General features: G+C 45.2%; 1 protein-coding gene across 2 annotated transcripts in view; it reads right to left on the reverse strand.

Moving 5' to 3' along the window:
• Positions 1-15,972, reverse strand: part of MAGI3 (membrane associated guanylate kinase, WW and PDZ domain containing 3) — a 501,439-nt gene that overhangs the window by 43,081 nt on the left and 442,386 nt on the right. For both annotated transcript variants that reach the window (XM_040337467.1, XM_040337468.1), the window contains exon 17: positions 11,827-11,929. In XM_040337467.1, coding sequence (XP_040193401.1) covers positions 11,827-11,929 — 103 coding nt within the window. The remainder of the gene's footprint in view (positions 1-11,826; positions 11,930-15,972) is intronic.

Genomic DNA, 15,972 nt, shown 5'->3' on the forward strand with positions numbered 1-15,972 from the left:
TTGGTTTGGGCGGGAAGGTGCGTATGACTCTGGTATGGAAGTGGTTAAAAGACACCTGTTCACAGAAGCAATCAGATTCCAATCTCTTCGCCATGGCCAAGACCAAAGAGCTGTCCAAGGATGTCAGGGACAAGATTGTAGACCTACACAAGGCTGAAATGGGTTACAAGACCATCACCAAGCAGCTTGGTTAGAGGGTGACAACAGTTGGTGTGATTATTCGAAAATGGAAAAAACACAAAATAACTGTCAATCTCCCTCAGTCTGGGGGCTCTATGCAAGATCTCACCTCATGGAGTTTCAATAATGAGAACAGTGAGCAATCAGCCCAGAACTACACAGGAGAATCTTGTCAATAAACTTGATGCTGCTGGGACAATAGTCACCAAGAAAACAATTGGTAACACATTACACCATAAAGGACATAAATTCTGCAGCACCCACAAGTGTTGTGGTCAGATGAGACCTGTATGTGGGAAGTATGAGCAATGGCGAAGCAACATTTAACATGGGTTATTGTGTTGTCCTGCTAAGGGAACAGGGCAACTTTACCGCATCAAAAAGTACAATAGACGGGGCCATATACCGTCAAATCTTGGGTGAGAACCTCCTTCCCTCAGCCAGGGCATTGAAAATTGGTCGTGTATGAGTATTCCAGCATGAAAATGACCCAAAACACATAGCCAATGCAACAAAGGAGTGGCTTAAGAAGAAGCCAGTCTCCGGACTTTAATCCCATAGAAAATATGTGGAGGGAGCTGAAGGTTCAAGTTACCAAATGTCAGGCCCAAAAACTTAAAGGATTACTAAACCCTAATGTTTTTTGTTTTTTTAAGTAACAAACATGTAATACTTACCTCCACTGTGCAGTTTGTTTTGCACAGAGTGGCCCGGATCCTCCTCTTCTAAAGTCCCTCAGCAGGGCTCGTGGCTCCTCGCTGCAAATCATTGGATTTGATTGAAAGCGGCAGGAGCTAATGGCTACGCTGCTATAAATATATCCAGTTAAGAGCCAAGACACCGGCCAGAGAGGTTGTGCACGTCTCCAGCATGGGAACAACCAAGCTCAGGCGAATAAAAGGGGGAGGCTGGTTTGGCTGCTCAGCGACAGAAGTTTTTTTCACCTTAATGCATAGGATGTATTAAGGTGAAAAAACACGAGGGTTCATAACCCCTTTAAAGACTTGGAGAGGATCTGCAAAAGGGAGTTGGACAAAATGCCTCCTGGGTTGTGTGCAGACCTGGTGGCCAACTACAGGAAACTTCTGAACTCTGATTGCCAACAAGGGTTTTGCCACCAAGTACAAAGTCATGTTTAGTGATCAGGTCAAATACTTATTTCACTCATTAAAATGCAAATAATTTAACTTTTTGAAATGCGTTTTTCTGTATCTTTTTGTTGTTATTCTGCCTCTCACTGTTAAAATCCTAGCAATAAAAAAGGGATTTTTATTAACAGCTTACCTGTAAAATCCTTTTCTTGTAGTACATCACGGGACACAGAGCAGCATAGCCATTACATATGGGTTATATAGTGTACCTTCAGGTGATGGACACTGGCACTCTCCGACAGGAAGTTCCCTCCCTATATAACCCCCACCCATAGTGGGAGTACCTCAGTTTTGTAGCAAGCAATATGCATCCCAAAATTCCCCATAAGAGGGGTGGGAGCTCTGTGTCCCGTGATTTACTACAAGAAAAGGATTTTACAGGTAAGCTGTTAATAAAAATCCCTTTTTCTTTATCGTACATCACGGGACACAGAGCAGCATAGCCATTACATATGGGATGTCCCCAAGCAATGCTCCATGAGGGGAGGGAGACAACCAGAAAAAACCAAACAAGAGGTGCCACCGGACAAGAGGAGATTAAACTGCGGCCCGCAGTACCGCCTGCCCAAAGGCTGAATCAGCGTTCCTCCTAACGTCCATTTGATAAAATTTTGCAAATGTGTGGACAGATGACCAGGTTGCTGCCCTGCAGACCTGAGCCATAGGGACCTGGTGATACGCTGCCCAAGAGGCACTTATAGCTCTAGTGGAATGAGCCTTAACCGATAAGGGTGGACTCTTCCCCTTCAGGCCATAGGCCTGAATAATCGTCTGCCTAATCCACTTAGCAATAGTGGCCTTAGACGCTGCCTGGCCCTTCTTGGGCCCTTCCGGCAGAATGAATAAGACGTCCGTCTTACGAATCTGGGCTGTAGCTTCCAAGTAAAACTTTACAGCTCTAACTACATCCAAGGAATGTAGTAACCTCTCTTCCTTAGAAGAAGGCTTTGGAAAAAATGATGGAAGAATCACATCTTGATTAAGGTGAAAATTTGATACCACCTTAGGCAGGAAGGACGGAAGCGGCCGCAAAACGACCCTGTCCTTATGCAATAATAAATAAGGTGCCTTACATGACAAGGCTGCCAACTCCGACACCCTTCTGGCGGATGCCATGGCCACCAGAAACACTAGTTTCCTAGTCAAAAGGACCAAAGGGATCACGGACAAGGGCTCAAAGGGCTGGCTTTGCAAGGCCGATAGAACCAAATTTAGATCCCAAGGATACAGGGGAGCTTTAATCGGGGGATTCACCCGAATAACACCTTGTAAAAAGGATTTCATTAAGGAATGGGCAGCCAACGATCTCTGGAAGAAGACCGACAAGGCAGACACCTGCCCCTTGATTGTGCCGACCGCCAAACCTTTTTCCACTCCCAACTGTAAAAACTCCAGGATTCTCCCAATAGTATATTTGCGGGGATCCCATTTCCTGGTTTCACACCAGGTAATATAGGCCTTCCACACCCTATAGTATATTAACCTGGAAACTGGTTTTCTTGCGTTTATAAGGGTAGAAACGACCTGCCCTGAAAGGCCTCTGTTTCTGAGAATCAGGGACTCAGCCGCCAGGCCGTTAAATTTAGGGCCTGTAAGGCAGGGTGGTAGAATGGCCCTTGTGAGAGGAGGTCCGGACGTAGAGGGAGGACCCAAGGCTCCTCTACGGTCATCCTTTTTATCAAGGAGTACCAAGGTCTTCGGGGCCACTAGAATCGCTGGCTTGCGTTCCCTTTGAATTCTGTGAAGAAGACGGGGTAGCATCCGTATTGGAGGGAAGGCATAGATTAGCGCAAACTGATGCCAAGGACACACCAAGGCATCTGTCCCGCAGGCCAATGGATCCCTCGTTCGAGAGACAAAGTTTGCTACTTTGGCATTGAATCTGGACGCCATAATGTCCACCTCCGGAGTACCTCACTTCCGGCAAATGACCTGGAACACTTCGGGATGGAGGGACCACTCCCCTGGGGACATCTGTTGGCGGCTGAGGAAGTCCGCTTGCCAATTGTCCACCCCGGGGATAAAGATAGCTGAGATGCAGGGGACATGGGCTTCTGCCCATGAAAAGATCCGATCTACCTCCCTTTGGGCTGCCTGACTCCTGGTGCCACCCTGGTGGTTTATATAAGCTACGGCAGTGGCATTGTCGGATTGTACCCTTACTGGGGAACCCTGCAGAACCTCCGTCCAGCCCAAAAGAGCCAACCGAGCTGCTCGGATCTCTAAGACATTTATGGGTAGGGCTGATTCTGCCCTTGACCATTTCCCCTGTAGGGTTAAATCGTCTAGGACTGCACCCCAACCTGATAGGCTGGCGTCCGTGGTTACTATCCTCCATGAGGGGGGATTGAACGATCTTCCTTTCAGAAGATTTTTTGTGACTAGCCACCAACACAGGCTCTGCCTTACCGCATAGGGAAGGGAAATGGGAAGATCCAAGGCCTGGAGTCTTTTGTCCCAGGCCGTGAGAATTGCTCTCTGTAGCCTCCGAGAATGGATCTGGGCATAGGGCACTGCCTCGAAGGTGGCCACTAGCTTTCCCAACAGGCGCATGCAGAGGCGTATAGATGGCCTTGTGCTGCTTAGGACTATGTGGATTAACTCCCTTATCGAGTCCACTCTGGACTGGGGCAGGAAGATCCGTTGTTGTCTTGTATCTAAAATCAGACCTAGATACTCCAACCTTCTTGTGGGCTGTAAAGCCGATTTGTCCCGGTTTAGAACCCAACCCAGGGACTCTAGGCAGTTTACTGCTAGCAACACTGCCCGATTTAGACCGGCCGCTGAGTGGTCGACTACCAGAAGATCGTCTAGGTAGGCCATGATCAGAATGCCCTGTTCCCTTAGGATGGCTAATACGGGGGCCAGGATCTTCGTAAAAACCCGAGGGGCCGTGGCTAGTCCGAACGGAAGAGCCACGAACTGATAATGCCGATAGTTTAGGGCAAAACGCAGATACCTGTAATGGCCTGGGAAAATCGGAACGTGCAGGTATGCGTCCTTTATATCGATGGAGGCCAAGAACTCCTTTCCTTGGAGGGCGGCCACCACCGAACGAATGGACTCCATTCGAAAAGACCGGACTCTTAAAAAGCGGTTTAATAACTTTAGGTCCAGAATAGGCCTGACGTCGCCGTTTGGCTTCGGGACAACGAAGAGGTTTGAGTAAAACCCTTGTCCTTGCTCCCCTGCTGGTACTTCCATAATCACTCCTTGAGATAGGAGTCGCTCTAGGGCGGACAGAAGCGATGCCTGTCTCTGAGGGTCGCCTGGAAGTCTTGACGTTTGAAAGTGAGGAGGGGGGAACTCCCGAAACTCCAGCTTGTACCCCTGAGTTACTGAGGACAGAACCCATTGGTCGGTAACTTGGGCCCCCCACAACTCCGAGAACAACCGGAGTCTTCCCCCCACTCGAGAGAGTGGGGGCGCCCCTTCACAAGGCTGCCTTAGGGGCAGCCTTAACCGGCTTACGGTTCCACGGTCTCTTGTTCCCTGCAGCTTGCCCCTGGGGCCTGTTTGCAGCTGCGCGTCCAGGAGGCCGTCGATACTGCCTAGAGAATGAGGGCCCTGGAACTGGAGAGGTTGGGCGCTTAAAAGAGGGACCTCGGAACCTTTTCTTAACCGGCAAAAGGGTGCTCTTACCACTAGAGATCTTTTGAATATATTTGTCAAGATCTTCTCCAAACAATCTCTCTCCTTGAAAGGAGAATCCTGTAAGGAGTTTTTTGCAGGGGGTTTCTGCAGACCAGTTCTTTAACCAAAGTAATCTTCTCATGTGAACCAAATACAGGGATAGGCGGGACGCCTGTTGGATTGAATCCTTGATAGCGTCTACCGCGAAACATAAAGCTCTAGGTAGATCGGCTAAGTCCTGAGCCTGTTGAGCCGGAAGGTCCTTTAGGGCCTGCTTGGTCTGGTCTTTTAAAGCCTGGCAGACGCCAATGGCAGCTACAGCTGGCTGGACCACTGCCCCCGCTGTGGCAAAGGATGCCTTCAGTAAGGTCTCAAGCCTTTTATCCACAGGATCTTTGAACATGTGAATATTGTCCACCGGACACGTTAACGCTTTATTGACACATGATATGGCTGCGTCAACAGTGGGGACAGCCCATTTCCTTGAAAACTCCTCCTCTAAAGGGTACATAACTGCGAACCTTTTAGGAGGCAAAAAAATCCTGTCTGGCTTAACCCAGTCCTGAAATATCAGGTCCTTTAATAAAGGATGGACCGGGAACACCAGGTTGGCTTGGGGCGCTTTTAGGGAGCCCAATGAGGACACAGCGGAGGCCAGAGGCTGAGGCAAAGGCATTTTAAAAGCTGACCGCACCATATCCGTTAAGGACTGGACCCACAATTTTTCTGCGTGAGAAGCTGAAAAAGGTTCTTCTATAGTAGAATCTTCAGAACCTAAATGGTCCAGGTGATCCTCAGCCTGGTCTCCTGTATCTTCCAATTCCTCAGTGGAAAGGACATCTTCCTCAGGAGATTCAAACCTGGGAGACGGGGACCTAGCCCGCTTCTTCCCGGATAAAGAGGCCGTAATAAGAGCGGCCATCCTTTTTTCAAATCCACCCAAGGTGGAGGCTAACATCTCTTCCGTTACATAGGAAGGAGTTGGTTGAATAGGGCCCGCCATAGCACCTAGCAACCCCGATGGCTCACCCAGGGCAGCAACCTCCGGATCCTCCGGGGAGGTAGGGGCAGGTGGATTCTGGGAAATATCCTCCGAGCCCGATGGGGAACCCTTCGGCTTTTTAACACCTTTAGCATTTTTAGCGTTCCCTGCACCCTTAGGAGCCATAATAAACAAATCTGAGATACTCCGCTAATATACAACTAACTGTAATAGCTGGAGAAAAACACACATTTAAATAAATGAGGAAAAAAATTAGGCTAGGGTAATGTTAGACAGAAAACTAAACTTCCCAAAACCTAACAAGAGATAGCAATATTGAGCCCCAAGGGCTTAATCATATCCTAATATTGCTTCCCTTAATGCTGGGCTAAGAGAGTACCAAATGCTAAGTACTCTGACTGCTACTTAGTACACCGGCTTTTCAGAGAAAATATGAGCTTAAACAGCTCTTTAGCAAGGTGTGTACAAAAAAAACGGCCACTAGGTGTCACTGTGTCAGCATAACATAGGCAAACCTATCCTGCTCAGCTCAGCATCGCTGCTCCGTGTCCCTTCACAGCCTTCAGCAAACTGACAGGCTAAATAGAGTTTTCCCTCTGATGTACAGAGGGGAGGGAACTCCCTGGGCGTCCCCCGCCCCTCCACGCAGCGTCGGCGCCTATAACAGTGCGCGCGCACGCGCGCGCGCGCTCCCGACGCCGCTCTACAGGAAGCAGGAAGCAGAATCCATGTGGGGAGAGGAGCCCGGGAGCTGCTGGAGACACACAGACATCAGGAAGTAAGTAATTTAAACCTGACATGCTCCCCTTTACATTTCATGGAGCAAAAACACCTTGTAGCAGCAGCAGCAGTCTATTAGCCCAGCCAGAGGAACAGTATACCTGGGTGTTTGAGCCATCCAGTCATGCAGACTTTGTGGTTTCTCTTTAGCCCATGCACAGAGGCATAAAAAAAGGCTTTTCCCCAGAGTCCCCTGTGGGGAGCCCACTGACAAACCAAGTTCCGTAGGCCCCCCGCTTACCTTTCCACGCCGCAGGGTATTTGCTCATGCAAGAGGCCCAATCTTCCCCCTTCACCGTGGGTATGGTCATAGACCTTCAGGGACCGGGGTCCAAGTCAGGAACACCACACACCTGGACCTATACAGCACTACTGGCAGCAAGTATTCATAGGTTAAAAAACCCAGTCCTGGAACCCAGAGTCCAGCCCTCCAAGGAGAGGCATTATAGGCAAAACCCCATCCACGAATTGGGGCCCGGGTACCGTCCACTTTGGCTATGAAGCACCTTGGACGGATCCGGTCGGCTGGCCCTGGTCCCAAGGACAAACTGCAGGCACAACCTTCAACGTGCACCAACACCTAAGACACTGGCGAAAAATTGAGGTACTCCCACTATGGGTGGGGGTTATATAGGGAGGGAACTTCCTGTCGGAGAGTGCCAGTGTCCATCACCTGAAGGTACACTATATAACCCATATGTAATGGCTATGCTGCTCTGTGTCCCGTGATGTACGATAAAGAAATCATAGACTGTTCATTCCTTTGTCAGTGGGCAAAATCAGCAGGGGATCAAATATTTTTATTGTCTTAAAGCAGGAGTTCACCCGAAAAACAATTTTTAACATTAGATTGATGCTCATTTTGTGAAGGGGAATCGGGTGTTTTTTTTTAAATCGAAGCAGTACTTACCGTTTTAGAGATATATCTTCCCTGCCGCTTCCGTGTATGGTCTTCGGGACTGGGCGTTCCTATTTGATTGACAGGCTTCCGACGGTCGCATACATCGTGTCACGAGTAGCCGAAAGAAGCCGAACGTCGTTGCGCCTGCGCACCGACGTTCGGCTACTTTCGGAAAATCGTGACGTGCTGTATGCGACCGTCGGAAGCCTGTCGGAAGCCTGTCAATCAAATAGGAACGCCCAGTCCCACAGCCCATACCCGGAAGTGGCGGAAAAGATCTATCTCTAAAACGGCAAGTACTGCTTCGATTTAAAAAAAAAAACACCCGATTCCCCTAAACAAAATGAGCCTCAATCTAATGTTAAAAATTCAGTTTTTGGGTGAACCTCCACTTTAAGTACAGTAAAGGGAAAAAGGTATCATAGAGTTTGCCCAAAGTGTGATCAAATGCTTTTAATTTTTAAAATGGCATCACTTACAACCAGGGAATCCGGACATTATGTATGCTCATTGCTTCCGATTTCCTATATCATAGATGCGAACAGAGTCAATCTAGTCTCTGTTTGCATCTATGATCAATCGGCGTAAGCACCGGCTGGTGGATCGGGAGTCATAGTGGGGCGGGAGATCCTGGGAAAGTTGCAGAAGGTGGTAGGGATGAAAAAAGCCATCCAGAGGCTAGTTGGCCACTAGGATAGCTTTTACAAGAGAGTCGGTTGTCGGCCCTAAAAAACAATACTGCAGCTGCAGGAATCATCCCGGTAAAAACACTTGAAGTCCAGAGATGTACTGGTACATCGCTGGTCATCAAATGGTTTAAAGCAAAGTTCCACCCAAAAATGGAACCCTCCTCCCTCTGGTGTCACATTTGGCACCTTTCATGGGGGAGCAGATACCTGTGTAATACAGGTATTTTGCTCCCACTTCCAGGCATAGATACCCAAGCCCACTGTGTCAGGCTTCACTGTGTCTTTGGCTTCACTCTGTCTCTGACTTTGCAGTGTCTCTCAGCAGTGACACCTATGCCAAAATCAGGAGATGGTCTCCTCCAGCCCCTCCCACTTCCTATTCCTCACCAGTCAGCTGACCTCTAGTCTCTGCCCCCCAGCCATGCCATGAACTGAATGGGCGGCTGCGAAGAGACCGAGTGGGTGGCCGCGGGCTCCAGGGACAGCCCCGCTGGGCAGCCGCGAGAAGCATGGGAGAGAGGTGCGGGCTTCAGGAACAGCCAAGGATTGGGGGACCCCTGGCAAATCATCTTTTGACCCCCAAGGGGGTCCCGACCCCAAGGTTGAGAACCACTGCTCTACATGCACATGAACTTTAATGGCATCCCAGTCTTAATCTGTAGGGTTCAATATTGAGTCCCCTCCACCCCCTTTGCAGCTATAACACCTTTCTGGGAGGGATGTCTGCAAGGTTTAGGAGTGTGTCTAGGAATGTATAAGGAATACAATTCTGCGCTCATTGATTAAAATAATATAAATAAATTACCCAACAGCTGCACTCGTATGTATGTACACACCATAAAAAAGATAAAATAAGCAAAATGTTGCGCTGTCATTATTGTGATAATAAAATGAATTTGCAAAGAAACAAATGTTTATAAACAATGAAAGTCCATTTATTTGATCCACAAAACTTAGTAATAATTGAAGTGAAAAAGAAGATCCAAAACACCAAAAAGTCCTGGTTGTGAAAGAAAAATGGTGATATCCTTCCGAATCAACTGCAGGTGTTCAACCTTGTGCTCCCCAGGGGGTAATACAAGGGGTTGTAAACCTTTGTGTTTTTTCACCCTAATGCATTCTATGCATTAAGGTGAAAAAACACCATGCACTCTACGCCTCACCCCCCCCCCCCTGAGTACCCGTTTTACTTACCTGAACCCCGAACTTCAGTGGACGCGATCTAAACGGCTTGTCGGCTTTTCATTGGTTACATTAATAGCAGCGCAGCCATTGGCTCCCGCTGCTGTCAATCAAATCCAATGACGCGGCGCGCCAGGGGCGGATCCGAGTCATACACTCAACGGCAATGGCCGACTGTATCACACGGGAGTGCACCCAAAAGATAGCCACCTTTGGGAGAAAGCTTTCCACAGGGGGTTAGCTCTTGCAGGGAGGAGCAGCGAGAGCCTCCGTGGGACCCCATAAGAGGACGTTCGGGGCCACTCTCTTCAAAATAAACTGCACAGTGGAGGCAAGTATGACATGTTTGTTTTAAAAAAAAAAATGAACCTTTACTATCACTTTAAAGTAAAGATATCCTCTTACCAGATATCATGACCTTTCAAGGCCAATTTCTGCATCAGTGAGTTGTTACCCCTCATTAAAGGTATATCCAGCTCAGCTTTTCCACCTGTTATAGGGAACGCCAATATTGTGTCTATCGATCTCCCACAGGCCTCAGGTCTAATTGAGCCATATATCAGGAAGAAGAGGAAACACACCTCATTGTGCAGTATCCAGTTAAAAGCACAAGAGTTTTATTAAAATTCTATTTACAACAAGGATTAGTATACAGGCGTATCGGAAAATACATCAGTCCCACACTCCGCTCGTGTACTGAGACCGTCCCTGCTTCGCCAACGTAAACTTTTTGGTGTTTTGGATCTTCTTTTTCACTTCAATTACTACATTTTGTGGATCACATGAATGGACTTTCATTGTTTATAACTTTTTGTTTATTTGCAAATTGATTTTTTTTTAAACAATAATAAAAGTGCAACATTGTGTCTATAGAAATGTTTGACCATTCTTCCGGAAGCACAGTTGTGAGGTCAGGCACTAATGTTGGACAAAAAGGCCTGGCTCTTAGTCTACTTTTTAATTCATCCCAAAGGTGTTCTATTGGGTTGAGGTCAGGAATGTTCAGGCTAGTCAAGTTTCTCCATCCCCAAACTCGCACATCCATGTCTTTATGGACCTTGCTTTGTGCACTGGTGAGCAGTCCTGTTGGAACAGGAAGAAGCCATCCCTAAACTGTTCCCACAAAGTTGGGAGCATGAAATTGTCCAAAGTGTCTTGGTATGCTGACACTTTAAGAGTTCCCTTCACTGGAACCAAGGGGCCAAGCCCGACCCCCGGAAAACAAACCCACACCATAATCCCCCTTCACCAAACTTTACACTTGGCACAATGCAGTCAGGCAAATACCTTTCTCCTGGCAACCACCAAACCCAAACACATCCATCAGATTCCCAGACAGCGAAGCGGGATTCGTCACTCCATAGAACACATCTCAACTGCTCTAGAGTTCAGTAACGGCATGCTTTACATCACTGCATCCGATGCTTTGCATTGCAGTGGGTGATGTAAGGCTTGGGTGCAGCTGCTCAGCTGTGGAAACCCATTCTATGAAGCTCTACGCACTGCTGTTGTGCTAATCTGAAGGTCACATGAAGTTTGGAGGTCTGTAGCTTTTGACTCTGCAGACAGTTTGCAACTTCTGCGCACTATGCATTTGAGCATGCGCTGAACCCGCTCTATTGTTCACATGGCCTACCACTTTGTGGTCGAGTTGCTGCTGTTCCCAGTTGCTTTCACTAACAGTTGCTGTGGAATATTTAGTAGCAAGGAAATTGCATAGATGGACTTATTGCACAAATGGCAAATTATCATGTTACTATGCTTGAATTCACTGAGAACAACCCATTCTTTCACAAATGTTTGTAGAAGCAGTCTGCATGCCTAGGTGCTTGATTGTATATACCTGTGGCCATGGAGGTGATTGGAACAGTTGAATCCAATGCTTTGGAGGGGTGTCCTAATACTTTTGGTAATATAGTGTAAATATATTTATACCTCAAGACAAATAAACATATATAATAACGGATTAAAGCAATCTGTTTTCTGTTAAATATGTGAGCTCCAGAAGACCAGGTATTGGCCTGCATAACTTCAGCACCCAAGGCCTTGGCTGTTCTACTGAATTCTGAATTTGAATGAATCTACTCAATGAGTATTATGGTCCTGCTCTTTGGAAATATAGTAACCTAAGAACTGGTTAGGATCATTAGCTTTTCTGTTGAACACTGCATTTAAACAGGAACTAGGTAAGCAGCTTTGCTACTGTATAAAAGGCTGAATTTTGTGTTTTGCCTGCAGCACTCTTTTAATAAAGTAAGAGGGGCCAATGTATTATAGCAATACTGTGTCAGCATTGCATTTCCTTACCTTTCTAGAGTGCCATAACTCGGTTGCGCTTGTCCCATGGCACGATGCTGAGGAGCAGGGCTCTGTCTTGCAGAATTTGAGCCAGATGAAGGACCTCTGTGTTCTAATAAAATAAGAAAATATTGGCGTTGGTATATACTTTTGCACTGACAATTTTAAAGGATATAAGTTACTAAGATAAGAGCACAGCACAGATACCCCAAACATAGACTCCAATAGAAGGTTTTTTTATATTGTTATACGTCAACATTCTAGAATCTCATGTCTTTTAAAAAAGTGATTTGACTAAAAAGCAATGGGTTGCCTTGGAAAAAGAAAACAATCCATACCACAGTCTCGCTTTAATTTTAGTCTGGTGTTGCTAATATCTGATTACTTAAAAACACATTTAGAGTGGGTAGAGGAGGGTTAATCAGTAGGCATCCACAGTACTGATCCACCTAACAACCATACCAAGTCTTGGCCTCCTTCCTCACATCGTTGTGCTGTTCAGTCTGTAGACCAGCTGTGTGCAGAGATAACAACTGAGGAACTGAGGGGCTCAGATATGCAGCCAAGAAGCTAGGAAACCAATGAAACGTTTAGCCGCAGTCTGATGCTGCTCTCCCATTCAGTAAAGACTCCACTAAGCCCCTCATTTGGAACTGTAGCTGGATGGGCTCAGAGCCAACGACAGACTGTTCAGCATGCCAATATGATTTAAGCTCTTCTGACTTAGCTTATATAATTCTAAGTATCTATGTGTGAAAAATACAAGAGGTCAAAAAAGGAGTTATGGGACCATAACGGAACATGCTTTAATTAAAAAAAAAATTGGTTCTTTTGTAAATTGATCTAATTAAAAGTCTACTAAACCTAAAACCCAAGTGACCATATACAAGAGTCACTCGCAACAACAAATATGACGGTACGTATTCCACAGGCTAAACATGATTTGAGGCAACTACTTTTTTAAGCATTACTTATCAAACACACAACAAAGCCGTCAGATGGTACTTAGCAGTCGTCCAGCACGAGATTATACTCCTTCCACATACTTTTTCTCAAGACACAACTATGAGTGAATGACACTAACAAATGTTCTTTAATGGGTTTTCAATCTCCAAAATAAAATGGATGTTAAAACTGAACTCTGGCCACAAAAACATTAACCAGTTCACTGCTGCCATAGGTTTTGAAATGCCAGGTGGTGGCCGTGTATTTCTGGAGTGCCATTTATTAGAGAACACACACAGGCAGCCAATGCACCAGTGAAAAGCTATGACCTGAGCTTTAAAGTGATAGTAAAGGTTTGTGGTTTTAAAAAACAAAAAATCCCAAACATATCATAATTACCTCCACTGTGCAGTTCGTTTTGCACAGAGTGGCCCAGAACGTTCTCTTCCGGGGTCCCAAGGCACCTCTTTCCCGAGGGGCGAAGCTTGCAGACGCGCTCCTGTGTGATACAGTCGGCGGCCATAGCCGACTCGACCCTGCCCCCCAACGTGCCGCGTCATTGGATTTAAATGATAGCAGCGCAAGCCAATGGCTGCGCTGCTATCAATCTATCCAATGAAGAGCTGAGAAACACAGAGAAGCCCGGGCAACGATCGAGCGTGTTCGCGACGCGGGACTTTAAACGATAAGTACCCGGGTAAGTAAACGGGGGAGGCACTAATCGTCGGATGTTTTTTCACCTTAATGCATAGAATGCACCAAGGTGAAAAAACATGTACCTTTACAACCCCTTTAAATTAGTTGAGGAAAGTAAGCAAGTGGAGAAATAGCTGGGCCTATAAGGTCATCCCACTGGTTTTGCTATCTTAAAGTATTAATGTTGATGTAAATGATCTAGTTCCTGGGCAGGCAGTTTCTACACCACAAAGGATCTTCACCGGTCTCCTTGGCTTGTGGTTTGATACAACAACAATTTAAACTGAAGCACCACACCATTGCAAAGAGGTCCAAAAGTACCCAATGCTTTTTGGAGCTTTAAGAGTGCCCCCTTCATCAGGGCTTGATAGACAACAATGTGAATAAACTATTAGTAAACTGGACCTTTATTTTTATTTTTTCCAGTGTGATTACATGCAAAGGCCTTGTCATCAGCAGATGATATGGCAGCCAAACCAACTGTTGAAAATGCCTGTGTGTAAAATTACAAAATGCATTGGCTACTTTTTGGATTGCCCCACTTCTTTTTATCGGGAAAAACATGTTTTATAAATATAATTCCTTATTCAAAGATTTTTTTCAGTTATAACAAAACATATAAACAATAACAAGAGAAGGAATAAACCTATGTAGGAATAGAGAACAAATCTAACCATCCGACCACACAATAAAACAAATAAACCAGCAGCATCTCATTAGATTAATGAAATTTAGGAATATAAAACCAATATTGAATATTACCATCATTAACCTAAAGTGCATTTCTTTCATATCGCTGCTTAAATTCTTCCTTTATTATACCGTCCCTACTCTACTTTAGGGTGAAAAAAAAGCCTCTCCCCTGACCCCACCCCTGGGAAAGTTGTATCTGCACCTCTTAGGAGTGGTGCAGCGCTTCAATTTCACTCTTTGTTATGAGCTGTAATTAGACAGCCCAGATCACAGGCACTATTGTACAACACTCATCAGTGTTCACATTTGAAAGCCCTCCCTTTTCTCTCACAATGGAGGAAGGAATAATTATCAGTGTATCAGTCAGGATTCAATGAATTAAGGAATCATAGGCAGCGTAAGACTTATTGTGAAAGAATTTGGAAATTTGGATTAATGTTTTTAACCCTTTTACCCCCCAGCTTCTTAATTTCCCCAAAAAAATGGGGAAAAAAAGGTGATCAATCACTTTGTCTATTATCTTAAAAAGGGTCAGTTTGGTGGCGTTTACACTGTCCTGGCTTTATTTTTTTTATATGTTTTTTAACAGAAAGTAAACACATTATATATATATATATATATATATATATATATATATATATATATATATATATACACATATATATATATATATATATATATATATATATATATATATACACATATACACATACATACACGCACATACACACACACACGCTGTATATATTTTTTTTCTTCAAAATGGTGGGTCTTTTGTCTTTACCTATTAAAATATATTTGGGTATACATTTCAGTTAAACTATCACAAATGGCCTAGTAATGAAAGAGAATAAACAGGCTAGTACCCAACTGGTTAATTTAGATGTACACCTCAATGATCTAAAGCAGGGGTATCCTAACTTTCTAAAAAAAAGGGCCAGTTTACTGTTCTTCAGACTTTATGGGGGTTGGACTGTGGCCAGTGGGAGTAAGCAATGCCTGATCTGTGGTATAAGGGGGAGAAATACTGCCCCATTTTTGTTGTCAGTGGAAGGAATTATGCCTCATTGTTGGTGTCAGTGGAAGGAAGAGTGCCCCATTGTTGGTGTTGGTGGCAGGAATTATACCCCATAATTGGTTTCAGTGGAAGAAACAATGCCTCAAAGGCCGAATAAAGGCAAGTAAAGGGCTGTAGTTTGCAGACCACTGATCTAAAGGACCAATTGCTCATTTGAGTACAGTGAGGAAGGAATATGTACAAATACTTACTTATTCCTTGCTCTTCCAGCAGCAGGCGCTCTCATCTGCTGTCCAATGCTTGGGAATGTGGGTGGGCCCTCACAGTCATACAACGCAGGACTGCTGGTCCAGCCAGCAACCCTACAGAACTGTACACAAAAAGTAATGATGGTTTATGAACGACATACTCAAAATTGAGCAGTCAGCTATATGTGCAATCAGCTCTGCATCAGACTGCTCACAGGATGTAACCACATACATCACACAAACCATTACACAAATGTATTCAAGCTAGTTGTAAGCAATAAAACCAATATTTAACATACATGGATCCAATTTTCACCACTACAGCTTTATTTGTTTCTCTAATTATGAGGACAGTATCAGCAGAGAAAAAATAAATAAATATGTCAGTTAAAAATAAGTGACATCTGTACTGAAATACCACTTGGGTTTCATTTCGATATACAAACGTGTATCTACCACTGTTCTGTCTAGCCTTATTGTAAAATGAAGGGATCTCTAAAAAGGTCACAATTTTCTAAAATCCGAAGAGTGACATTATAAATTGAAACAAATCAT

This window comes from Rana temporaria, chromosome 2 (assembly GCF_905171775.1).
Source record: "Rana temporaria chromosome 2, aRanTem1.1, whole genome shotgun sequence".
Classification (NCBI taxonomy): Eukaryota; Metazoa; Chordata; class Amphibia; order Anura; family Ranidae; genus Rana; species Rana temporaria.